General features: G+C 47.6%; 1 protein-coding gene and 1 long non-coding RNA gene across 5 annotated transcripts; one reads left to right on the forward strand and one right to left on the reverse strand.

Moving 5' to 3' along the window:
- Window positions 1-3,773: 3,773 nt before the first annotated feature.
- Window positions 3,774-5,443, forward strand: LOC310920351. The gene is made up of 2 exons (XR_014591980.1): window positions 3,774-4,118; window positions 4,429-5,443. It is a non-coding gene; the product is annotated as an uncharacterized lncRNA (long non-coding RNA).
- A 1,161-nt stretch (window positions 5,444-6,604) lies between these two features.
- SLC25A42 (solute carrier family 25 member 42) lies at window positions 6,605-25,459 on the reverse strand. Of its 4 annotated transcripts, none has more exons than XM_083880258.1 (9): window positions 24,332-24,365; window positions 19,467-19,534; window positions 15,635-15,751; window positions 13,883-13,994; window positions 12,127-12,152; window positions 10,828-10,994; window positions 9,842-9,958; window positions 9,070-9,221; window positions 6,605-8,251 (listed from the first exon to the last, which is right to left on the reverse strand). In XM_083880258.1, the coding sequence occupies exons 3-9, from the start codon at window positions 15,710-15,712 to the stop codon at window positions 7,929-7,931; spliced, it is 975 nt and encodes a 324-aa protein (XP_083736384.1). In that variant the 5' UTR covers window positions 15,713-15,751; window positions 19,467-19,534; window positions 24,332-24,365; the 3' UTR covers window positions 6,605-7,928. The 4 variants fall into 4 exon arrangements, with proteins under 4 accessions (XP_083736384.1, XP_083736383.1, XP_083736382.1 ...); XM_083880257.1 differs by lacking the exon at window positions 24,332-24,365 and adding an exon at window positions 22,918-23,070 and having other exon boundaries at window positions 19,467-21,619; XM_083880256.1 differs by lacking the exons at window positions 19,467-19,534; window positions 24,332-24,365 and adding an exon at window positions 25,279-25,459.
- Between the last annotated feature and the right edge of the window lie 36 nt (window positions 25,460-25,495).

Below are 25,495 nucleotides of genomic sequence, written 5' to 3' on the forward strand. Positions count from 1 at the left end.
CAAACTCCGTGTGAACCCTCAGGCCCAGCCTGAGGTTGCTGTAATAAACAAATTATAAATAAATAAAAAACACCGGTGTTGTTGTCACTCTAAAGTTGCTCTTGGTGTCCCCAAAAGCTCCTCTGGGTGTCACCAGAGCTGCTTTCAGTGTCCCCAAACTGCTCTTGGTGTCCCCAAACTGCTCTTGGTGTCCCCAGAGCTGCTCTCAGTGTCCCCAAACTGCTCTGAGTGTCTCCAAAACTGCTCTGAGTGTCCCCAAACTGCTCTCAGTGTCCCCAAACGGCTCTGGATGTTCCCAGAGTTGCTCTCAGTGTCCCCAAAACTGGTCTTGGTGTCCCCAAACTGCTCTCAGTGTCCACAAAGGTGCTCTCAGTGTCCCCAAACTGCTCTGGGTGTCCCCAAACTGCTCCTGGTGTCCCCAGACCCCTCACCCCAAGCATCACCCTACAAGAGGAGCTCACCCCACTGGGGGTCCCTGTCCCTGGGTCACCCCAGGGCTGGTGACAGTGGCAGGGAGGGGACAGGGACAAGGACAAGGACAGGGACAAGGGCAGGGACAAGGGCAGGGTCCCTGGTGCAGCTGCACCAAACAGGATTAGGAGGGGAGGAAGGGCCGGGGGCTCTGATCCTGTTTGATGTCCTTGTTTGGGGTCAGATATCCCCCTTTGATGGGTCTGTAATGGGTTTTAATCCTCCTCCTCCTCCTGGGGAATCCCTGGGAATCCTCGCCGTGGATATTTGAGAAAAACAAACAAACAAAAAAACCCCAACGACAAACAAAACCCCAATCAAACAAACAAATCGAAACAAACAAAAATACAAACAATAATTTAAAAACCAAAAACAAACAAACGAACAAAAAAAACCCACAAAAAATAAAATTAAAAAAAAAAACCACAAAAAACCCAACCAAACAACACAGACAGAAAAAACACCAAAACAAAATCCCCCAAAAAAACAAAACCCCCAAACAACAGCAACAAAAACCCCACACACGCCAAACAAAAACCCCAACCAAAAAAACAACCCAAAAAAAAACCCCACCCAAAGCAAAAACAAGAAAAAACAAAAACAAACCCCAAAAACAAAACCCAAAAAAAAAAAAAAAAAAAAAAAAAAAAAAAAAAAAACCCACCAAAAAAACCCTCCCAAACCAGTGGGAAATTCCCATTTTGCTGGAGAATAAAATAAATATTTATTGAAAGGCCTTTAAGGGCACAGCTTGGGCTGGACAAGAGCCTGGCCAGGGATACACCCAAGGTGGGCACAAAATGGTCCCAAAATGGACCTAAATGGACCCAAATGGGCACAAAATAGACCCAAAATGGGCACAAAAATGCCTCAGTGGTCATGACATCTTATGTTTTTTATAATTTTTGGTCCCTTTGCAAGTCGGGGTTGAATTGCCCCGTCCCAGCTTTGGGCTCTGAGGTCCCATCCTTGTCCCTCCCTCCAGCCCAGCCTTGTTTGTGCTCGTGGGGCTGAGAGTTGTCCTGGGGCTGCAGCAGGAAAAGGGTTTGTTTTGTGTCCCTGCTCAGGGCAGAGCTGAGTGACCCTGACTGTGAGCTCAGGGCTGCCCCAGGGCACCGCACAACAGCAAATACAGGGAATTAAAACATAAAAGCATCACCCCGATGGCTCATTTGGCTCCTGTCCCGCAGGATTGGGGCTGTCCCAGCCCCGGTGTCTCGTCTGTCGCTGTCCCCGGGGCCGTTGCCATGGCCGGGGCTCAGACTCGCCGCCGGAGGGTCCCCGGGGAGGGGCCCAGACGGGTGACCCGGCCCGGGGCGACAGTGACAGATCGGGCAGCGCCAGACACGGCCCCGGGGGAGAGGGGGACAGCCCCGAGCCGGGCTGGCTCAGCTCTAACCCAGAATTAACACAGCCCTGCTAATTCCTAACCCAGCCCTAACCCGGCCTGGCTGAGCCCTAACCCAGCTCTAACCCAGACCTAACCCAGCCTGGCTGAGCCCTAACCCGGCCCTAACCCAGACCTAACCCAGCCCTAACCCAGCCTGGCTCAACCCTAACCCAGCTCTAACCCAGACCTAACCCAGCCCTAACCCAGCCTGGCTCAACCCTAACCCAGCTCTAACCCAGCCATAACCCAATCCTAACCCAGCCCTAACCCAGCCCTAACCCAGCCTGGCTGAGCCCTAACCCGGCCCTAACCCAGTCATAACCCAATCCTAACCCAGCCCTAACCCGGCCCTAACCCGGCCTGGCTGAGCCCTAACCCGGCCCTAACCCAGCTCTAACCCATCCCTAACCCAGCCTGGCTCAACCCTAACCCAGCCTCTAACCCAGCCATAACCCAACCCTAACCCGGCCCTAACCCGGCCCTGCTTGGCCCACCCCATTTCTATCCCAAATAAAATCCCTGGCAAGGAATCCTTTCCCATCCCATTTCCATCCCAAATGAGATCCTGGGCAGGGAATCCTTTCCCACCCCACTTTATCCCAAATGGGATCCAGGACAGGGATTCCTTTCCCACCCCACTCCCATCCCAAACTGGATCCCTGGAGCTGTTCCCGCTCGGGCAGAGGGGATTTAGGAGCAGAGGGGATTTTTTAGGAGCAGAGGGAATTTAGGAGCAGAGGGGAGTTTTTAGGAGCAGAGGGGAGTTTTTAGGAGCAGAGGGGAGTTTTTAGGAGCCAAGGGGATTTAGGAGCAGAGGGGATTTAGGAGCAGAGGGATGTTTTAGGAGCAGAGGGATGTTTTAGGAGCCAAGGGGAGTTTTTAGGAGCAGAGGGATGTTTTAGGAGCAGAGGGGAGTTTTTAGCAGCCAAGGGGAGTTTTTAGGATCAGAGGGGGATTTATGAGCCGAGGAAGGTGGGTGGGTGTTTCCCCAGCACAGGGAAGTGACAATTTTGGGATCAGCCTCAAAATCCCATCCCGGTTTAATCCCGGTTTGAGCCTCGATTTCCCCCGGGACACAACCAGGGGACACAGGGAGGTGACTCTGGGACTGTCACCTCCCTGTCACCTCCCTGTGAGCCCCAAAATTCGGGATCCCCGAGCTGGGGAAAGGCAACAGGCGGTGCCTGAGCCGAGAGTGCCACCTGCTGTCACCGGGATGGGGACAGGGATAGGGACAGGGATGGGATGGAGGGACAGGGACAGCCCTGGAATCGTCCCCACAGTCCCTGCCCTTCCTCTGAGATTAACCCAATTCTCCCAAAACCCCCTCAAAAATCTCCTCACAAACCCTTCAAAAACCCCCTCAAAACCCCTAAAAAATCCCTCATAACCCCTGCAGAAATCTCCTCACAAATCCTTCAAAATCCCCCCCAAAATCTCCCAAAACTCCCTCAAAAATCTCCTTAAAACCCCCCCAAAACCCCCTCAAAAATCTCCTCACAAACCCTCTCAAAACCCCTGAAAAATCCCTCATAACCCCTGCAAAAATCTCCTCAAAACCCCCTTAAAATTCCTCAAAAATCTCCCCAAAGCCCCTCAAAAATCTCCTCACAAACCCCCTCAAAATCTCCCCAAAAATCTCCTCACAAATCCTCAAAAACTCCCTCAAATTCCCCCAAAACATCCTCAAAAATCTCTTCACAAACCCCCCAAAACCCTGAAAAATTCCTCATAACCCTTACAAAAACCACCCAAACCCCCCCCCCCCAAACTCCCTCAAAAATCTCCCCATAAATCCTCTAAAAAAACCCTCAAACTCCCCTCAAAATCTCACAAAAAAGGCCTCAAAAATGCCCCAAACCCTCCGAACCGCCCCAGGCCCGAGCGCGGCACGAAACCCCCGAGTCCACGGTTATTTTTTATTAAATATACATCCTCTCTCTTGGCACAAATCTCAAAATATAGAAACATCGTGTAACAAAGTGTCTTCACGGCAATAAAATCCAACTCCGGAGGCAAGGAAAAGCCGGCAAAGGGACAAACCACAGCCGGAGTCACCCACAGCCGTGGGGAGGGCAAAGGCCATTGACAGTGTGGGGATTGATCGTGCATAGAACACACGGCGGGCCCGACACCCGGCGGGGCGGGGAAATGGGGGGAAATGGGGGGAAAAATGGGGGGAAATGGGGGAAAAAGGGGGAAGGAAAAGAAAGGAGGGAAGGAAAAAAGGAAGAAAAAAAAAAGGTTTGAAAAAGGGGTGAAAAGGGGAGAGAAAAGGGAGAAAAAGGGGGGGGAAAGGGGTGAAAAGGGGTGAAAAGGGGAAATAAAGGGGAAAATAAAGGAGAATATAAAGGAGAAAATAAAGGAGAATATAAAGGAGAATATAAAGGAGAAAATAAAGGAGAATATAAAGGAGAATATAAAGGAGAATATAAAGGAGAAAATAGAGGAGAAAATAGAGGAGAAAATAAAGTGCGGAAAAGGAGGGGGAAAGGGGGGGAGGGAGAAAAAAAAAGGGGAAAAAAGGGGGAAGGAAAAGAAAGGAGGGAAGGAAAAGGGGAAGAAAGAAAAAATGGGGAGAAAAAGGGGAGAAAATAAAGGGGAATAAAGGGGGAAAGGGGGGAGAAAAAGGGGGGAAAGGGGGGAGAAAAGGGGGGAAAAAGGGGAGAAAAAGGGGAGAAAAAGGGGGAGAAAAAGGGGGAGAAAAAGGGGGAGAAAAAAGGGGAGAAAAAAGGGGAGAAAAAAGGGGAGAAAAAAGGGGAGAAAAAAGGGGAGAAAAAAGGGGAAAAGAGGGGAAAAGGGGGGAAAAGGGGGGAAAAGGGGGGGAAAAGGGGGGGAAAAGGGAGGGGAAAGGGGGAAAAGAAAGGAGAAAATAAAGGGGGTAATAAAGGGGGGGAAAGAAGTGAAAAAGGGGGGGAGGAGAAAAAAAGAGAAAAAAGGGGAAAAAAAAGGGGAAAGAAAAAAAAGGGAAGAAGAAAAAGGGAAAGAAAAAAGGGGAAAAGAAAAAGGGGGGAAGAAAAAGGGAAAGAAAAAAGGGGAAAAGAAAAAAGGGGAAAAGAAAAATGGGGGGAAAAAAAGAGGGAAAATAAAGGGGGGGAAATAAAGGGGGGAAATAAAGGGGGGAAGAAAACGGGAAAAAGAGAAAAAAAGTGGGGAAAAAAGGGGAAAACAAAAGGGGGGGAAAGGGGAGGAGAAAAAGAGGGGAAAAAAGGGTAAATCAGCCCCTCCAAGGTATCAAGTGAAGACGCCAAACCAGACAAGGAGCTCAGGAAAATTCCCCCAAATCCACCCCGTTGGTGCCTGAAATTCCTGGAGCATCCAGGCTGTGAGGGGGAAAATGTGGTTGGGCTGTTTGAAATTAAAAAAATATATTAAAATCTGCAATTTTGACATTCTGGGTGCATTTTTTTTGGACCTGGTTTTCTGGAAGTGCCAGTGCAGGGCTCAAGGTGCAGGAAGAAGCAGGAGGAGGAAAATCAAAAGAGCAGAAAATTTGGTGGTGGTGATTTGAGGATCCGTGAGGAAGGTGTGTGGGAAATGAGATTAGAGAGGAATAAAATGAAAAAAATAGGGAATTGAAGGAAAGGGGAAAAAAGGGAGGAAAAAGGGGGGAAAAGGGGAGAAAAAAGGGGAAGGGAAAGGGAAAAATGGGGAACAAAAAGGGGAAAAGGGGAAAATAAAAGAGGAAAAACTCCTGTTTTGAGTTATTTCTTTTCTCAGAACTCTTCCTGGCCAGCAGACCTCAGGAAAAAAAAAATTCGGATTTAGTCTGAATCCATGCAGGCAAGAAAAGAAGGGAAGGGAACACTCTGTTTCCCCTTTTCTACATTAAAAAAAAAAAAAAAAAACAAAAAAAAAAAACAACAACAAAAAAGGGGGAAAAAAGGGGAAAAAAAAGCTTTTTAAACCAACCCAAAGCAGCAACACGCTCTGAGAAACAGAAGCACCAAAACCATCACAGGCTGAATTCAAAAATCTGCCCCTGGAGCAACACCCAGCCTGCAAAACTTGCAGAAAAAAAAATGAGCTGAAATTTCTGCTGGGTTGAAATCGGGTTAGCAGCTGCTAATTAAGGGATTTTCCTGGAATTCCTGCTTTTCCCAGCTTGGAGGGGACAAGGATAAAGGCGGGTACATAAACACTGCTGGAATTCCTCCTTCTGGATCAGGACAGGAGCAGGAAAAAATCGGCTTCTCCATTGGAGAAAAGAAATTGGGGGAGCTGAGGGAAAAGGGAAAGCAGAGATGAGGGTTTTGCAGCAGCACCTCCCAAAAAATGACACAGAACTCACCTCCAGAGCCTCCCAAAAAACCCCAGGGGTATCTCTAATTCCCAGGAAAATCAGGGAATGCTGGGCTCAGGGAAATCAGGAAAATTCCCAGGAAAATCAGGGAATTCCTGGGGTTAAATCCCAGTTCCAGCCTGCCCCATCCCAATGCCAGGAATAATTTTGTGTGCCAACACTCCAGTGCCATCCCCACATTCCCTGATTCCTAAGGAAATATTTGGCATCAGGAGCAGGTTTGGTTGCTCCAAAAGAAGTGCAAAGACAAAAAAAAAAAAAATAAAAGAAAGGAGAAGGCTGCTCCTGCCTCCCTGTGCAATTCCTGCCATTCCCATCTGGCTAAAATACACAACAACCAGGAAAGGACAGGTTTTATCTAAGTTTTAAAAGTTAAATTTGGGTGTTTTTTTTTTTTTTTTTTAATCCCTTAATTCTGGACTCTCTGGAAAAGGGATTTTTTCCACCTTGGTTTGTGTCATCTGATCATCAGAATGGATTTAACAGAATCCACCTCAGGATTTAACAGAATCCACCCACAAAAAAATCTCCATTTCCCTGAAAACTGATGAGGAAGAGGAACACTGAGAGGAGGTTCTTGACCATTCCTTGTCCATTCCCAGCTGGAACTGCTTGGCACTGCAGGGTTGCCACAAGGATTAAATCCAAGAGGAATTTCAGGGCTGACACAGCTGAGGGGACGAGTTAATGGACAGAGGTGACACCACCTACACAGCAGGTACCAAAAAGGACAACAAGGATGTCCAGCTCAGCTCAGCTCCCAGGGACAGCCTTTGGAGGGGGACACAGCCCAAAAAATCCTGGGGAGCAAAGCCCAGGCTGCAGCAGGATTTGTTCTCTCACACGGTGCATAGAGCAGTGATAATACTGAATAAAACACACGGGGTTTGTGAAGGGTGGGGCAGCTCCTTCCTCAGGGCATCCAGGCCTGGAAAACGCTGCCTCTCTCCAGGGCAGGGCAGCACAGGAGGGAAAATACACAAAATGCAGCTGGAGTGGATCCAGTTCTGGGGATCCAGGCACAGCCCTTTGCTCGGCGACACTGACGACACACAGAGGGAAATTTTGTTTGTGAAAAGGCTCCAAACTTCCCTTCTCTGCTGCCTCCAGTCTTTGGTAATCTCAGAGGGACACCACAAACGAGGGACATCGACACAGCTCAACCCAAAACCAAGGGAAATTCATGGGGAAAGGGGGGGTATTCCCAGCCAGAGAAAACATTCAGCTTCTTGTAGTGTGCTGGGCCTGCTCTGCTTCCACAGCCCAGAGGAATCTGGAATTCCCTGTGGGCTGCACCGGGATATTGCACTTGGCAGGCTGCAGGGAGCTGCAGAGCTGCCACTTCCCACATCCAGGGGTTCACTCCCAACAGCTCTGAGCCCCTTCTCTTCTCTTCTCTTGCATCTGCCCACGGAGAGCCAGGTGAGGAGCCAGGAGCAGCACAGGTAAGGGTGGGGAGGCTCCATTCCTGGGGGCAGAATCCATCAGAAAAGTGGGGCAGAATCCATCAGAAAGGTGAGGCAGAATCCATCAGAAAGGTGGAGGACTCTGCTCTGCAGGATCAGGATTTTTTCACTTAGGGAACAGTTAGACTTCCAAATTAAAAATGGTAGGGAGGAAAAAAAAAAAAAAATCCAGGAACAACAGGAAAAAAAAAAACGTCCAAAAACCCAACAAATGGGTGAGTCAGTTCTCAGCTGCAGGAGCCATGTGGAGGAGACCAGGGGGAAGAATTAATTGCTGTTTGTCCAGCCCTCAAAGCCACTACCTCTGCGGGCCGTGCTGCTGCAGCTTGCGGAGCAGGATCTGCGTCAGGTCGAAGGTGGTGAAGCTGATCCCCACGGCGATGGGGCCTTTCACCCAGTTCATGCTGAGCCCTTTGTAGAGGCCCCTGATGAGTCCCTCCTCCCGGACGATCTCCTGCATGGTGAGCAGGATGGAGCTGTAGCTGTGGCCCGTCACACCTGCTGTCTGCATGCGGCGCCGCACCACGTCCAGCGGGTACGAGGCCGACTGCCCGATGAGCCCCGCGCACGCCCCGAACAGCAGCCGCTCCGGGGGAGAGGGCTGCGCCTTCCCGCTGTGCTCTGGGGGGAAAACAGGGGGGAAATGCTTTAGGATTCACAGAGAATTGTTGGGGAGAGGGCTGCGCCTTCTCGCTGTGCTCTGGGGGGAAAACAGGGGGGAAACGCTTTAGGATTCCCAGAGAATTGCTGGGGAGAGGGCTGAGCCTTCCCGCTGTGCTCTGGGGGGAAAACAGGGGGGAAATCATTGGGGTTACTCCTTGGGATTGACAGGGAGAGGGCTGCGCCTTCCCGCTGTGCTCTAGGGGAAACAGAGGGGGAAATCATTGGGATTTACAGGGGAAACTCCTTGGGATTCACAGGGAGCTGTGGGCAAGAGGGCTGCGCCTTCCCGCTGTGCTCCAGGGGGGGAAAACACGGGAAAATCCTTGCGATTAACTCCTTGGGATTCACAGGGAATTCAGGGGAGAGGGCTGAGCCTTCCCACTGTGCTCTGAGAGGAAAAACTCCTCAGGATTCTGAGGGAATTCAGGGGAAGGGGGTGTGGGGATGGAGGTTTTGTTACTGAGGTTGCCCTCGCCGGGTTTTGTTCACCCCGGGTTTTGTTTTCCACAGGTTGCGCTCCTGAGGTTTCGTTTTCCCCAGGTTTTGTTCCCCAGGTTGCTCTCCTGAGGTTTTGCTCTCAAGATTTTGCTCCCCAGGTTGCTCTCCCGACGTTTTGCTCCCAACTTAGCGCACTCTCCACCTGGAAATTCCACTTTTTTCCCCTCCACAAGACAGGCAGAGCCTTCCTGCATCTGCACAGACCCCGGAGCCCTCAGACCCCTCCACCCCAACCCCCTGGAGCCTCCCCAAAAAATCATCATTTCCCCTGAATTTACCTGCGTGGACTTTCTTCAGCGTCTCGTAGGTGAAGAAGCTGAGGCCAGCGTAGGGAATGACCCCCAGGATGGTGGGGGTGAAGCCCCTGTACAAGGTTTTCAGCCCCTCCTCTCGGGATATCCGGATGAAGACGTGGACAATGCTGCTGTACCTGGCGTGGGGACACGGGGAGAAGCAGACCTGCGCTGGTCAGTGGCTCCCCTGATGGATTAATTGGGAATTAATTGGGTTCTGAGCTCATCAAGAGGGGGTTTCAGCTCTCCCACAGCCTTGCTGTGCTGTCTCTTGGGTCTTCCTGCATCCATCTCCTCCCACATCCACAGCTCTGGGCATGGAATTGCTGCTCAGACCTCAGGGCTTTATTCCACCCAAGGCTCCCAGCAAGAAACGGCCCCCAAAAATGGCAATAAAGCCATGTAATCTTATAAACCCCCCCAAAAAAGTTGTGCATGAGGCTCTTGCATCTCCTTGGAGGTGACAGCCATGAGGGTACAAACCATCCCCAGGACCTCTGGGCTTGGCCAAGGCTCCCAGCAAGAAATGACTCCCAAAAAATGGCAATAAAACCACACGACCTTATAAAAAACCCCAAAAGAGTTCTGCATGAGGCTCTTACATCTCCTTGGGGGTGACCGCCATGAGGGCACCGACCATCTCCAGGACCTCTGGGTTTGGCCAAGGCTCCCAGCAAGAACTGACCCCCCAAAAACTGGCAATAAAGCCAGTTAAAGCCTTATAAAAACCCCAGAAAGTTTTGCATGGGGCACTTACATCTCCTTGGGGGTGACGGCCATGCGGGCACGGACCATGTCCAGCGGGTAGGTGACCATGGCGGCCGTGGTCCCGGCCAGGGAGCCGGCAATGAAGCGAGGGAAAGGTGTCAGTGCCCTGCAGGGAGGGGACAGAGGAGACACCAAACGTCACCTGCAGCTGTAAATCCCACCTGCCTGCTGGGAATGGCCCTGCTGTGCCTGCTGGGCATTCCCAGCCATCCCAGAATGGGAAATCCATGGGGAGAAGAGGCTCAGGCTGGAGCTGCTGCTTCTCCTGCTCTTTGTTTTGCTCCTTCTGTGTCCAGGCCATTTATTGCTCATGGCTGCACATGGCAGGGCTGTGTCCTCATACAGTCTGCCCTTCCCTTGGCACCTCAAACCCCAAAAAGGGGCTGGCACTTGGGGCTGCCCCTTTGGAGCTTCCCTCCCTCAAAGGGTCCACCTTGGAGCTTCTCCTCAGAGCTTCCACCTTGGAGCTTCCCAGCAGGACCCCAAAGATCCCATCAGGGCCCCCCAAGGATCGCAACAAGACCCCCAAGGATCCCAGCAGGACCCTCAAAGGATCCCAGCAGGATCCCAAAGCTCCCAGCAGGACCCTCAAAGGATCCCAATGATCCCAGCAGGATCCCAAAGCTCCCAGCAGGGCCCCAAAGATCCCAGCAGGGCCCCAAAGGATCCCATCAGGACCCCAAAGGATCCCATCAGGACCCCAAAGGATCCCATCAGGCCCCCCAAAGATCCCAACAAGACCCCCAGGGATCCCAACAAGACCCCCAGGGATCCCAGCAGGGCCCCCACAGATCCCAGCAGGGCCCCCACAGATCCCAGCAGGGTCCCCAAAGATCCCATCAGGACCCCCCAAAGATCCCATCAGGACCCCCCAGGATCCCAGTAGTGCTCCAAAGATCCCATCAGGACCCCCCAAAGATCCCAACAAGCCCCCCAAGGACCCCAGCAGGACCCCCCAGCCCTGCTGACTCTTACTTTCCCTGGAAGCCGTAGTAGTCCCCCAGGATCTGTTTGTACTCCTCGTGGGCACAGAACTGGATGGCGGCGTAGGGGATCACCCGCACCATGGTGGCCGAGTTCCCCCTCCACAGGCTCCACAGGCCCTCGTTGAGGTAGGTGTGATAAATCAGCCTGTAGGCCTCCTGTGGGGTATAAAACAGACTGTGAGACTGGGGATAAAACAACCTGTGATTCCCGTGGGGATAGAACAAACTGTGAGATTGGGGATAAAACAACCTGTGAGCTTCCTGAGGGAATAAACCAACCTCTGAGCTTCCTGTGGGGGTGACACAGACTGTGAGATTGGGGGATAAAACAACCTGTGAGCTTCCTGTGGGGATAAACCGAACTGTGATCTTCCTGTGGGGATAAACCAACCTGTGAGATTGGGGAATAAACCAAACTGTGACCTTCCTGTGAGGATAAATTAGCCCCTCAACTTCCTGAGGGGAACAGGGCAAAGTTCAGGGAGAACAGGAATGCCAGGCAAGGCATTAATTAATTAATTAACCCTGATGCTCTTCATCTTTAATTCCCTGTATTTGCTGTTGTGCGGTGCCCTGGGGCAGCCCTGAGCTCACAGTCAGGGTCACTCAGCTCTGCCCTGAGCAGGGACACAAAACAAACCCTTTTCCTGCTGCAGCCCCAGGACAACTCTCAGCCCCACGAGCACAAACAAGGCTGGGCTGGAGGGAGGGACAAGGATGGGACCTCAGAGCCCAAAGCTGGGACGGGGCAATTCAACCCCGACCTGCAAAGGGACCAAAAATTATAAAAGTCTGAGACCTCATGACTTGTAGTTCATTTTGTGACCATTTTGGGTCCATTTTTCGCCCATTTTGGGTGCCCTTTGGGTCCATTTCGGGTCCATTCTGTGACCATTTTGTGGCCATTTTGTGTCCATTTTGGACACATTTTGGGTCCATTCTATGCCCATTTTGTGCCCACCTTGGGTGTATCCCTGGCCAGGCTCTTGTCCTGCCCAAGCTGTGCCTTAACGGCCTTTTAACAAATATCTACTTTATTCTCCAGCTCTGTCCAGACCAAAACTTATAAAAGTCTGATGCTTCAAGACCTGTGCCCCATTTTGTGACCATTTGGGGTCCATTCTGTGCCCATTTTGTGACCATTTATAATTCACAACACCATTCCCGGTCTTTCCCTCTATGTTTTCATGGAATGCTGCTGATAAATCCCCCCCCAAAAAAGTGAAATAAAGGCCAACAAAAGATTAATCAAACATTTCAGGGCGACAGCAGACAGACATCAACTCACCTTGGCAGAAAATCTTTTTGAAGACACTAAAAAGAAAACAAAAAAAGAAAAAAGAAGATTAGGGGTTGCAAGATATGAAAATTACTATTTGATCCATGAAGCCCTAAATAAGGGATAAATAAACAGGTGTTTTGGCTCAAGGGATAAAAAAACAGAAGGAAAAGAATGAATGCAAGAGGAAAGAGATTCTTTGTCTCCTAAAATGCTCCCATAATTTAGCACAAAGAAATCCATTTTTTCCCCCCAATGTCTGTTAGGAAAATTCAGGTTGAGCAGAATAAATGAATAAATAAAAATCAATTAATTAAAGAGGAAAAAACTCTCAAAACTGCACTGTTCACTTATTTTTTCAGAGCCAATTCCAGAATCCAGCGAGGACAGAGCAAAGCTCCACGCAAGAGCAGCTCCATCCCAGCACAACTCAAATCAACTCCCTGATTTATTTTATTTTTAATTTTCCCCCCCCTTTTCATCCATCCAAAGTTGACAGCACCTCTTTACCCGTGGAATCCACGAGGCAGGATTTGGGAAAGGAGGATTTGTTTGGCAGCTCTGCCCAAAGGAAGGGGGGGAAAAGATAAAACCCCTGGTTGGAAAGATTTAATAAAACGTGGCTCCAATTAAGGGGCTGCTGCAGCTCCTTCCTCACTCAGCTGAGACTTTGGGAGGCTCTGGAGTGTATCAAACAATTCCATGCAAATCTATTTTTTTTTCCCCACATTGCTGCTCCTCTGTGCAATTCCACACTTTTATTTTGATTTTTTTTTTATTTTATTAAGGAATAAAACTGCCTTGATAAACAGTGATGGTTATCGAGGTGGTTTTTTTTCTCTTTTAAAAAGGTTTTCTCCCTCTGGCACAGGGAAATTGATTGAATTTTGGGATGGTTTGGGCTGGGAAAGCTCATCCAGTTCCACCCCTTTGCCATGGACACTTCCCACTATCCCAAACCTCAATCCTCAGTTTCTAACTCGAGGCATCACTTTGATGAGCCAAAGATGTTTTCCCTCCTCACAGACAGGGAATAAAACCCCTTTAGGGCAGCAAGGACCTAAAAAAAATCCATCAGATCCCAAGAAATTATTCCAGTTGGAACATTCTGGGCTGAACCAGGCAGGGATTTTTAGGAATGTGGCCTGTCCAAATTCCAGGTGATTCCCTTTCATCCCTGCTCCTGATATTTCCACCCTAAAATGAACCTGGGGGTGTGTTTTTGGTGGAAAAAACCCCAAAAAATTCAGGCAATCCCAGAGCTGCTTGTGCTGCCCAGAATGAAAATCATGTCAGCAAAAATCAATTCTGAATTAAATGTCAGCCAGGGATTAGACTGAGCCCAATCCAGTTAATCTGGGACGTCGGCAGATTTAAAATTCTTGGCTTTCCCAAATGTCCACTGAATTAAAGGCCTGTGCTGTTCCCTTTTGGGATAATTGGAGGAATTGCACTGCCACAGGTCCCCAAAATCCCCAAATCCTGCTAAACTCTCTATTCCAGTCAGAGGAATTTGGTTTTCTGTTGCAATTCAGGGGTGCCAGGGGACACAAATCCAGGGGTGCAGCAGCTCCAGCACCTTCTGCCTCCCGGTTTGGGGAGAGCTGACACAATTCTGGCATCCAGCCTTCAGCAGGGAACTCCCACAGCCCAATTCCCTCTTCCCAGAGACTCCAAATCTCCTGGAAAAGGACCTGGATGAGCAGATTGGAAGCTCAAAAGGCTCGAAAAAAATTAAAAATTGGGAAAAGCCCACAGGACTCACCTTGGAACATGATTTTTGTCCTGTCCAGAGGAGCCACTGCAGTTTTAGCCACAGCCCCAGCCAGTGCCCCAGACATTAGAGAGTTCAGCACCTTCTTCTTCTCCTGGTTATCCTGGGGGAAAAAAAACAAAACAAAACAAAACATTGGATAGTGGGGGAAAAAAAAATATCAATCCCACAAGGAATAATATTTCATTTTTTTCTGCAGCATTCACCACAGGGGCAGGATTTGGGTCAAAATGTTTCACTGAATTTCCAGCACAGTGAATCCCTGGTTGGACAGTGAAGGCAAAATTCCGAGAATTCCTCTTGCATGTGCTGTTTTCTCCCTGTTATTTCTCTTTCTTCTCCCTCCCCACAATTTAGGCAGGGACAGAAGGGGAAGTTTCTGGAGGAGAAGCACCCAAGCCCTATTCCCACATCATTCCCAGATCCTGAGGAGAAATCCAGGCAGTTTTTTCCCCCCTCTGAGGGGGATTTTTCTCTTGGCATTCCTGCCACAGCTCAGATTGATAAAATCAGCATTTTTTTCTCCCACAGAGAGCAACAAAAACTGCCAGGAAATCCAACCCCGTGGAGGTTCTGGAGTGAGAACAAGCCCAGGCTTGACGTGTGAACTTTTGACACTTTGTGGACCAGAGGAGTTAACATTTCCCTCCTTTCCAGGACCTTTCCCAACCCCAAAGTTAATGTTTATGACCCTAAAACTCCTGGATCAGCTCAATTTCCCCCTCCCAGGCTGTTCCTGGGTGTGAGGGCAGCCGAGCAAAGGTGAACTTCAGCCCCTGGGTTTGGGATAAACCAGAGCAAGGTTTGACATCACCTCCTGTTTTCCAGGAATCCCAACCAGCCCAGGAACAGGGAAACCTTGGATTGGTGACCCTGGAGCAGCTCTGCTGCTTCACCCTGGACTGGGAATTGTCCCAACCTCTTCCCAAGGGGATGGGAATGTCTGGAGCTCCTCAGAGGGGACACATTCCATGGATCAAATAAAATCTGTGGCTTTTGGGAGCCCAGAGCTCAAATCCCAGCCTTGCTTTGGCTTGGATGGATCTTAAAATTCATCCCATTCCGTGGGCAGGGAGATCCTCCACCATCCCAACTTGCTCCAAGCTGGCCTTGGACAATTCCAGCTGCTCTGGGAATTCCAGCCCATTCCATCTCTGCCCTCGCAGCCAGGAATTCCTTCCCAAAATCCCACCCAGATTCCCCTTTTCCCAGTTTAAATCCATTCCCTGTGTCCTGAATTCCATCCTTGGAATCCCATCCCTCATCCCAAATCCATCTCCAGCTCTCCTGGAGCCTCTTTAGGGACTGGAAACAGCTCCAAGGTTTCTCTGGAGCTTCTCTTTTCCAGCCTTGGGCACTTCCAGGGATCCAGAGGCTTCTCTGGGAATTCCATCCCAGCCCCTCACCACCTTCCCAGCCAGGAATTCCCTCCCAAAATCCCACCCAAATTCTCCTTTTCCAGTTTCCCTGTGTTCTTTCCCTCCATCCTCTGTCCCAAAATCCCTCTCCACGTTTCTTGTGGCTCCTTCAGGCACTGGGAAATCACAATCAGGTCACTCTGGAGCTTTTCCAGGCTGGACAATCCCAATTTTCCCAGCTTTTCCCCACGGCAGAGCTGTGACCATCCTGGTGCTTCCTCTGGACTCGCTCCAACACCTCCAGGATGCAGAATTCAGGTGGGATCAGACCTGAGCAGGGCAGAATTCCCTCCCTCTGGGTTCCCAGCCCAGCTCCTGCTCTCACCTCTGCTGGAATTCGGGCTGTGACGGGCTCCACATCCCTCTGGAATTCCACTGGACCTTCTCTCACACCATTACCCATAACAGTCACACTCCCACGGGGGCAGGAGAGCTACAGCTCCTAAAAAAACCAAAACACAAAAGGAAAAATGTCAAAAGTGGGAAATATCCCCACGGGGAGGGGGAGTGACCCACCCCACGGACATTTTCAGTAGGAAAACTCTCAATTCCCAGAAAAAAAAAAAGGCATTTCCAGGATAATTTCCTTCCTTTAAGGTGTAAATGGATTTTTAGGGGGGAGTGCTTTGGTGCCAGATAAAAACTTGCCATTCATAACCACCCACAAAGAGCTCAGCTGCAATAAAGCACCAAAATATCCATAATTTCCAGGGAAAAGCAGCAGATCCTGCCCTCTCCCAGTGAGGATTTTGGTGCCTCCTTGGGACTGCTGGAAAAGGAAGGTGGAAATTTAAAACCCTCTGGAAAAGGAGGGAAAAAATAGTCCCAGGAATGAGTCCCCAAAGCTGGCCATGAGCAAGGGGAGGTTATTTTTGGGAACAGAGGGATCCAGTGCCTCACACGTGCCACAAAGGCCATTCTGGGATTTTGAGCTGGTGCCTTTCAGGATTCCCTTTCCCTCCCAGGGTGGTTTGCTCAGGTTTTTTCCTGCTCTGAGATGTCCCTACAAGAGGAAAGGTCAGCCTGACCTTGGCTGCAGAGAGCGGATGGAGAAATAATTCTATTTAAATGGAGTAATTTGCTCTTTCAGCTCTGATTTTCTCATATTTCTGCCCTTTTATGCTGCAGCTTTTTCAGCCTGGAATTGTGAAAACCTGGAGGTGGCCCTGGAGCTGCTCAGAGGGGTCTGTGAGGACAAAAAAATCACTTTTCTAAGCCACAAAGCTGCTCCAACCAGCCCTGCCTTGGAAGGATAAACCTTTCAAGGAATATTTTATTAGGAAATGAGAATTCCTGAATTCAGGCACTTCTTGCAGTTCCCTCCCTCTGATGCCTGTGAAACCTCAGGCACAAACATTTCACTTACTTGGGAAAGAGAAAAACCATTTCCAACCTCTTTTTTCCCCCCTTTTTTACAACAACCTCAGGTACTTTATGCTTGTCAGCACCTTTCATTCTTGCTGACCTGTTTTTTTTCCCCCTCATGAATTAATTCCAGCCCTCATTTCCCAGACAGATTTTTAGACACAAAGCAGAGACGGCTCAGCCTCGGCTGAACTCGGCCGTGACCAATTTGGGATGGAGGAGCCTCATCCTCACTCCAAAGAGTGGGGAAAAAACACACCTGGAAGGCTTTAATCATCCCAAAATTAAAAATTGTTTGAGTTGGGAAGGGACTTTTAGGATCTTCTCATCCCATCCCACACCTTCCACCACCTGGTGTTGCTCCAGGCCGGCCTCGAGCCCTTCCATGGCTTCTTTGGGAATAATTCAATCACCACCAAAATTCCTTCAAAGAGCCAAAAATTCCTCCCCAATATCCCACCCATGTTCCCCTTTTCCAGTTTGAAATAATTCCCCCTTTTCCTGGCACTCCAGGCCTTGGGGAATTGCCTCCCTGCAGCTTTTGTTGTCCCCTCAAGGCCACAATTCCATCACCTCAAAACTTCTCCTCAATTCCCAAAACTTCAGGAAAACACAAATCCATCAATTCCCAAACCCTGAGGGTGTTTTGGTAACTCAGGGAGGGATAAAAATCCAGATTTTAATGGGATAAAACACTTGGCACCACCAGGAAAATTCCCTCAGACCGAGCGAAAATAAAAAACCTCCCACGAGCATCAAGAGCAGGGAAGATCCAGAATTATTTTGCACTTTTAACACATTTAATTATTTCTAATGATTTTCTAATGAAAAAGGCATTGTAAAAAAATTCTCCTTTTCTTTTTTAAGCGCAAGGCTGAGGGGAAAGCACAGGTGGGGACGTTCTCCCTGCCCTGCCCGGGATAAGGGAATGGAGGCCACAATATCACCTTCAATCCCTGCCAAAAATAACCCTCCAAAAAATAAAAATAGAAATTGGGCTAAAGGGCTCAGGGATGCAAAATGCAACTTTCTTTTAAAATACAAGGATTGAGGAAGAGAAGCCTGGAAGGAAATTTGATTATTAAGGCTGGACTTTTTTGTTGTTGTTGTTGGGTTTGGTTTTTTTTGTTTGTTTGTTTGTTTGTTGTGGTTTTTTTTTTTAATTTTATTTTTTTGGGTTTGTTTTTTTTTTTTTGCATAAAGATGAGATTTATTTACTGCACAAAATTCCTTTTTATCCTATTTATACATTCCTTTTTTATTTTTAGTGCCCACACTGCCCCTGAGCCTCACAAACACCTGTTTATAAACTCAATTTTAAAATACAAGGATTGAGAAAGAGAAGCTTGAAAGGAAATTTGATGTTAAATTGATGTTAAGGCTGGACTTTTTTATTTTTGGCATAAAGATGAGATTTATTTACTCCACAAAATTCCTTTTTATCCTATTTATACATTTCTTTTTTATTTTTAGTGCCCACACTGGCCCTGAGCCTCACAAACACCTGTTTATAAACTCAATTTTACACATCAACACCCAGAGGGCTCAAAGGCAGAACCAGCATTTATTTATTTCTTATTTTTCCTCCCCTTTTTCTGCCCCTCAAAGCTGCGTTTATTTTGGATTCTGAGCTCAGGGGGTTGTTTTCACCAATAATTCACATTCGTGAGCCAAAGAAAACAAAAATGAGCTAAAAATTCAGTCTGAAATTGAAGTTTTGGTGTCAGTTTGCTGTTAAAAAACCAGTTTTTATTTTGCATCCACGTCACCCTGAGTCACTGATTGAGAAAGCCCAGCAGAAACAGCCGGATTATTCCTGTTAAATCTCTTTATTTTGGATCTCTCCCCACACACACTCATTCCTTGTGTTTACAAAGCCAGAAAAAAAAAAAAAATAAAAATAATAAAAAACCCAAAGAAAATGAGGATTAAATGTGGTTTGTTTTTTTTCTAACCCATTCCAGGGTTATTTTTGGAGGAGTTACACAAGTCCCTGTCACATCTGGAGCCTGGAGCTGCCCAGGGGCTGAAGAGGGGAAAAAAAAGAGGGAAAATCACTGGAAAAGGAGATTTTGGGGAGTTAAGGGTTGAATGACTCTCTGTTTTTACACCAAAATTCTCAAATATTTATTAAAAATACAAAATATTTGCTCAAAACTCAGATATGGATTAAAGATTGTTCCCCAAATTGGGAAAATAGGGAAATTTCCTCTTTGGAATATTTGAAATTATCCTAAAAATTATTAATTTCTCAGCAGAAAGGGCCTATGAGTTCTAAGGAGCAGTTATTGAACTATTTCATTTAATTATTTTATTTAACCCTTTTATTCAACCCCTTTATCCACATATTTTCATATTTTAAATATCAAACTTAATAATAATAATTTAATATTTAAAATATGAAATATTTTATTCAACCATTTCATTTATCCATCGTTTGATAATATTTGAATTAAATATTTTAAATTTGATAATATTTTCCCATCCTTTCTTTAGGATATTTCCTCAGGAAAAAAACCCAACTTTTTGGAGCTTGGGGGTGAATTAAACCCAATTTGGGGGTGGGAATCATTAAAAACAAAGTGAAATTAAAAGGATTTTAAACGATGCTGAAGATTTTAGGGATTATCCAGCAGTTCCATAAATCCAAATTTAAATTTTGTGGAAAATTTGGCTTCACAACCTGCCTGAAATTCACTTTTTTTGTGTTTTCTTCGGGCAGATCAACAGCAGAGATCCAAAATATGGGGGGAAAAAAGGAGGAATTTGAGGATTTTTAAGGCTTTTTTTACCTGAAAAATTCTGTAAATCCTAAAAAAAAGGAATTCTCATTTTCCTGTCCCCAGCAGGGAGAGAAAAACTGCAAAGGAAACAATGAAAACTGATAAATATTTGGGGTTTTTTCCCCTGGAAAACTCCAGCAGGAATGAGGGAAAAAATAAAAGTTTGAATGGCAAAAGCTGGGCCTTGATGGCCACAAAATTCAGTGTACTCAAAAAAATAAAACTTCAGATATTTTTTCCTTTTTTTGTGTGTTTTTATGGATATTTTCCCCCCTTTTTTTTTTGTGTGTGTATTGGATTTTTTTTTCCTTTTTTTGTAAGTGTTTTTGGAGGTTTAAATTTTCTTTTTTTTTAGGTTTCGATTTTTCTTTTTTTTTTTGATGTTTAAATTTTCTTTTTTCGGAGGTTTAAATTTCTTTTTGTAATTTTAATTGTAACGTTTTAACTCTTTCATTTCAACATTTCATTGATACCTCACTTGGTAATATTTTATTCACACATTTGAATATTTTAAATATTGAAATATTTATTAGTTGAGGGAATTTTGGCAAAGGGAGAAGAGAATTTCTGTTTTTCAGGCTCAAACTGAAGAGCAGCTCTTATCTCAGGGCACTTTTATCTCAGGGAGGCCAAAATTCTTTTCTTTTTCCAAGAAAAAAAACCACAAAAACCCCTCCCTGAGCTCCAAAAATTTCGGGTTTTTTCGGAGGAAATCTCCTAAAGAAAGGGCGGGGAAATATTCTGAAATTTAAAATATTTTAATTAAAATGTTGTCAAATGGTGTGTAAGTGAAATGTTAAAATGAAATGGGTAGAATATTTTAAATATGTGAATAAAAGGGTTAAATAAAAAGGTTAAATAAAAGGGTTAAAAATAGTAAAAAAAAAGAAAAGTTTAAAAAGTTTAAAAATAGTTAAAAAAAGTTTAAAAAACTAAAAAAGTAAAAAAAGTAAAAAAAGTAAAAAAAGTTAAAAAAGTTAAAAAAGTTAAAAAAGTTAAAAAAAAAAAAATAAAAAAGTGGTAAAAATAGTTTTAAAAAAGGAAAAAAAAAAGTTTAAAATAGAAAAAAAAGACCAAAAAAAAGACCAAAAAAAGTTAAAAAATAGTAAAAAATAGTTTAAAAAAAGTTTAAAAATAGTTTAAAATAGTTTTAAAATAATTTAAAATAGTTAAAAATAGTTTTAAAAAGTTAAAAATAGTTTAAAAATAGTTAAAATATGGTTTAAAAATAGTTTAAAAATAGTTTAAAAATAATGGTTAAAAATAGTTAAAAAATAGTTAAAATAAAGTTTTAAAAAGTAAAAAAAAGTTAAAAAAAATTAAACCATTCTCAACTGACACATAAAGGATCTCTAATAAACAAACCCCATTTATTTTCTGACACACAAAACTCGCTGAGGATTTTCCCCGGGGCAGGAGCTGGACGTGCCCAGAGGGACAAAAAAAGGGGATTATTTGGAACATGAACAACCCTCAGCCCATAAAACTCTGCCAGGAACAACTTCAGCACATAACGGAGCTCTCAACTTCCCCTGGGAGTTTAAATCCCCTTGAAAAACCAAACAAAAAAACAAAAAAAACCTCCCAAAAACCCGCAAAAAAATCCCCCAAAAATCCACAAAAAACCCCCCAAAAATCCACAAAAATCCCCCAAAAAATCCACAAAAAACCCCCCAAAAAATCCACAAAAAAACCCCAAACAACCCCCCCCCCAAAAAAAAAAAAAAAAAAAACTGAAAATAAACAAACAAAAAAATAAATAACAAAAAAAAGAAAATTAAAAAAGGAAAAAGAAGAATTAAAACTTCCCACGGTGAAGCAAAACCAGGCAGGAGTGTGGCCAAGGAAATGCCATTTCCTCAGGGAAATGTTGTTTTTTATTTATTTTTGAATTTTCCCCCCTTGCCTGGAGCTCTGCCCACCCCATTCATTCTGAAATCTCCTCTAATTTCAGATTATTTTCTGGGAAATCAGCACCCAGAAAAACAACAACCCAAAAAAATAAAAAAATAAAGTAGATTTAAAGCACAACTAAAGCAAAGAATTCCTCCCAGCCTCATTTATTTGGCGACCTTGGGGAGTTGTTTGCACTGGAATTCACCTTTCCACTCAAAGATTTTTATTTTCCAAGGATTTCCTTCGCCTGGAAAACCCAGGCAGCACTGCAGAATGAAAAATTAATGTTATTTTCACATAAAAAAGGGAGAGAGAAAAAAAATAAATCTACCACCAAGCAGCAGCAAAGTGACTAAAAAAAATAATTATAATTATTCCTGGTTTCCTGAGGGTGTTTGTTGTTTTTTTTTTCTGACACCAAACCTGTCTGACCTGTACCAAGCCCAGGGTTGTGGTTTGGGGAGTTTTATGCAACCTCTAAAAACCAAATTTGACAAAGCAAAAATCCTCTTTAGGATCACCTGGAACCTGTTGAGCAAAAAGGGATTTTTTTTGCAGCTCCAAATTCCCAAATTCTGGAGCAGCCAGAGGGTTCCTGCTGCCCCCAAGCCCCAGGACAGCTCCTTCTCCTCAGTATTTGTGGTTCCAAAAAATTATCTGGGGTTGCAAGAGGACAATAAATATAAAAATAAATGGAATATCCAGAGCTGGAATCCAGCCCTGGGATTATTTTGATTATTTTTAAATCCCTTTTCTCACCCCACAGGTTGTTGGTGGGATTAAATTGACCTTTATTGCAGCTTCTCTTTCCCCTCAGATTTTTCTTTTTTCTCTGTTCCAACTTTGTTTAAAACTTCAGGAAGTTTTCAAAACTTTCAAAAAAAAAAAATCCATCTAAACACGGGAGGAGCAGCCAAAACCTCCACAAACTCTGCACTAAATTTGATGTAGGAGAACCCAAAGTGGCAGCAGCTCCCAAATCATCAGCCAGGAGGAAAAGAAAATACCATCAACACATATTAAAAAAGGGAAAAAATATCCAGAAACATGTACAAAAAAAAAAAAAAAAGGGAAAAATTCATCAATATACACAAAAAAGGGGGGGAAATATCCATAAATATGAACAAAAAAAGAAAAATAATCTGTCAATGTATACAAAAAGGGGATAAATATCCATAAATACACACAAAAAAAGGGAAAAATCCATCAATATCCACAAAAAAGGGGGAAAATATCCACAAATACACACAGAAAAAGGAGGAAAACAATCCATAAACACACACAAAAAGAAAAGGAAAAAAATTCCGTCAATATATACAAAAAAGGGGAAAAAATATCTATAGGTACACACAAAAAAAAAAGGAAAAAAATTCTGTCAATATACACAAAAAAGGGGTAAACCATCCATAAATACACACACAAAAAAAAGGAAAAAAAATCCATTAATATACATAAAAAAGTGGAAAAAATATCCATAAATACACACAAAAAAAGGAAAAAAATCCATTAATATACATTAAAAAGGGGATAAAATCTCCATAAACACACACAAGTCCATTCCTACATTTGAAGGCAGAATTCAGAATTCCAGCCCTGCTCTGGGAGTGTTTTCTGGGTTCTGCTGAGGTGAGAGAGGCAGGAGAGGTCAGTGCTCAACACGTCCTGTGCCCCCGGGACTGTCCCTGAGCACAGAAATGTCACCTCGGGTTACTGTCACCTCCGGGGGATGGAAATAAACCAGATAAAAATCGAGTTTTGTATTTGGAGTTTGGGCTGAGACCAGTTAGGATGGGGAGGGGACACTGGGACAGGTGGGGACACTGGGACAGGCTGGGAAAGAGACACTGGGAAAGGGACATTGGGACAGGCTGGGGACACTGGGACAGGTAGGGAAGGGACACTGGGAAAGGGATACTGGGACAGGTGGGGACACTGGGACAGACTGGGAAGGTGGAAAGGAAAGGGACACTGGGACAGACTGGGAAGGTGGAAAGGAAAGGGACACTGGGACAGACTGGGAAGGTGGAAAGGAAAGGGACACTGGGACAGACTGGGAAGGGACAGTGGGACAGGCATGGAAAGGGACACTGGGACAGTGTGGAAAGGTGGCAGGGAAGGAAAAGGAACATGGACAGACTAGGAAGGTGGAAAGGAAAGGGACACTGGGACAGGCTGGGAAAGGGACACCGGGACAGGCAGGGAAGGGACAGTGGGACAGGCTGGGAAGGTGGCAGGGCAGGGAAAGGGACAGAGACAGGCTGGGAAAGGGACATTGGGACAGGCGGGGATGGGACACCGGGACAGGGTGGGAAAAGGGACACTGGGACAGACTGGGAAGGTGGCAGGGCAGGAAAAGGGACACTGGGACAGGCTGGGAAGGTGGAAAGGAAAGGGACATTGGGACAGGCTGGGAAAGGGACACCGGGACAGGCGGGGAAGGGACAGTGGGACAGGCTGGGAAGGTGGCAGGACACCGAGAGGGGACGGCAAGGGGGGAACAGGGCAGGTTGGGGCCGGGAAAGGGAGCAAAACCAGGGAGAGCAGGGACTGGACAGGCAGGGAAAACAGGGAGAGCAGGTAGGTAAAGCGGGCAGGGAAGGAGGCAGGGAAAATAAAAACAGGGGGGGAAAACAGGGAAAATAAACAGGGAAAAGGAGCAGGAGCCCCAGGCAGCCCGGGCCGGGCCTCCCGCGCGGTGCCGCAGCCCGGGGCCAGCACAGCCAAGGCCGGCGCCGCTCCCCCGCAGCTCAGCCCGGCCCCGGCTCCCGCCGCTCCCCCGCAGCCCGAGGGGCCGCGACACCCGGGGGGCCGCGCCACAGCCCCGAGGGGCCCGGCCGGCACCGGGTGACCCCGCCAATGTCACCCGGAGCCTCGCACCGCCGCAATGCCCGCCGCCGGCCAGGCCTCGGCAGCCGGGCCGGGGCGCTGGGGCCGCCTCAGCCCCGCGGTGGGGCCGCCCGGGCCGGTCCCGCACTCACCGGCTCCGCTGCGCGTCCGCCCCGGCCGCGTCCGCCGCCGCCGCCAGGCCGCCCCCGCTGCGCCGCGGCAGGCGGGGCCCGCCTCAGGGCGCGGCCAATCGGAGAGGCGGGGGCAGAGCTGAGCGCGGGGATTGGCTGCGCGGTGAGGATTGGCAGGGGATGTGACCAATGGGATGAGGGTAGGGCGGGGAAAAGGCGAGGGGCGGGGCGCCGGTGGCGGCGCGGGGCGGGCGGGGAGGGGGCGGAGAGCGGCGGGGACCGGCCGGGGATCCAGATCGGCCCCGAACGGGGCCCCAACAGCTCCACCGGGGATCCAGAACGGCCCCGAACGGAGATCCAGATCGGCCCCAAGGGGAGCCCGAATAGCCCCGTCGGGGATTCCGAACAGCCCCGACCGGAGCCCAAAGAGCCCCGACCGGGAATCCAGAACAGCCCTGAACGGAGCCTGAACATCCCCACGGGGAGCCCAAACCACCCCACGGGGATCCAGAACAGCCCGAACGGAGCCTGAACATCCCCACGGGGAGCCCAAACCACCCCACGGAAATCCAGAACAGCCCCACCGGAGAGCCCAAAGAGCCCCACCAGGGATCCCGAACAGCCCCACTGGGAGCCCGAACAGTCCTCCGGGAGCCCCGGCGAGTGCCCGGCTCGAGGAGCGACAATCCCGCCCGGTTCACCCTGCAGCACCGGGGCGGGAGGGGAGATCCCCCCGATCACACCGGGGCTCCCAGCCCGGGGATTCCACCCGATCACACCGGGGCTCCCAGCCCGAGGCTCCCAGCCCGGCCCCGGTGTCCCGCAGGCTCTGCCCGCTCCCCGCGGCCCCTCAGGGCTCAGAGCCGGGGACTGGAGGTTAAAGGGGAAGGGAATTAAACGCGGCAGGGAAAGCCCTTGTTTGACTCTCCCCCAGCCTTTGGGGCTGCTTTTCCCCACCCCAAACCCACCAGAAAGGCAAAGCTCGGGAGCCACGACAATCCAGCTCTCCCCAAAATGTAGTTCTGCATCTTTTTCACCACCTCTTGTCCACTTTGCCCTGAAGGAGCAGGGCTTTTTCACCCCCCCCACCCCGGGGTCAGAGCAGTGCACAAATCCCTCCCAGAGCAGGCAGAGAGGAGCCAGGCAGCCTCTCCTCCTCCTCCACGGGGGCAGGAGCTCTGAAGA

Source organism: Zosterops lateralis (genome assembly GCF_965231275.1).
Source record: "Zosterops lateralis genome assembly, chromosome: 29".
Classification (NCBI taxonomy): Eukaryota; Metazoa; Chordata; class Aves; order Passeriformes; family Zosteropidae; genus Zosterops; species Zosterops lateralis.

What these genes read in the sequence shown, in the direction of transcription:
- SLC25A42 (XM_083880256.1), bottom strand. Translation starts at nt 15,712, where the DNA reads ATGGGTAATGGTGTGAGAGAAGGTCCAGTGGAATTCCAGAGGGATGTG. An exon ending in CAAAAAGATTTTCTGCCAAG is followed by an intron (nt 10,995 to 12,126) that starts GTGAGTTGATGT and finishes TATACCCCACAG; the next exon opens with GAGGCCTACAGGCTGATTTA. An exon ending in TACTACGGCTTCCAGGGAAA is followed by an intron (nt 9,959 to 10,827) that starts GTAAGAGTCAGC and finishes CCCTCCCTGCAG; the next exon opens with GGCACTGACACCTTTCCCTC.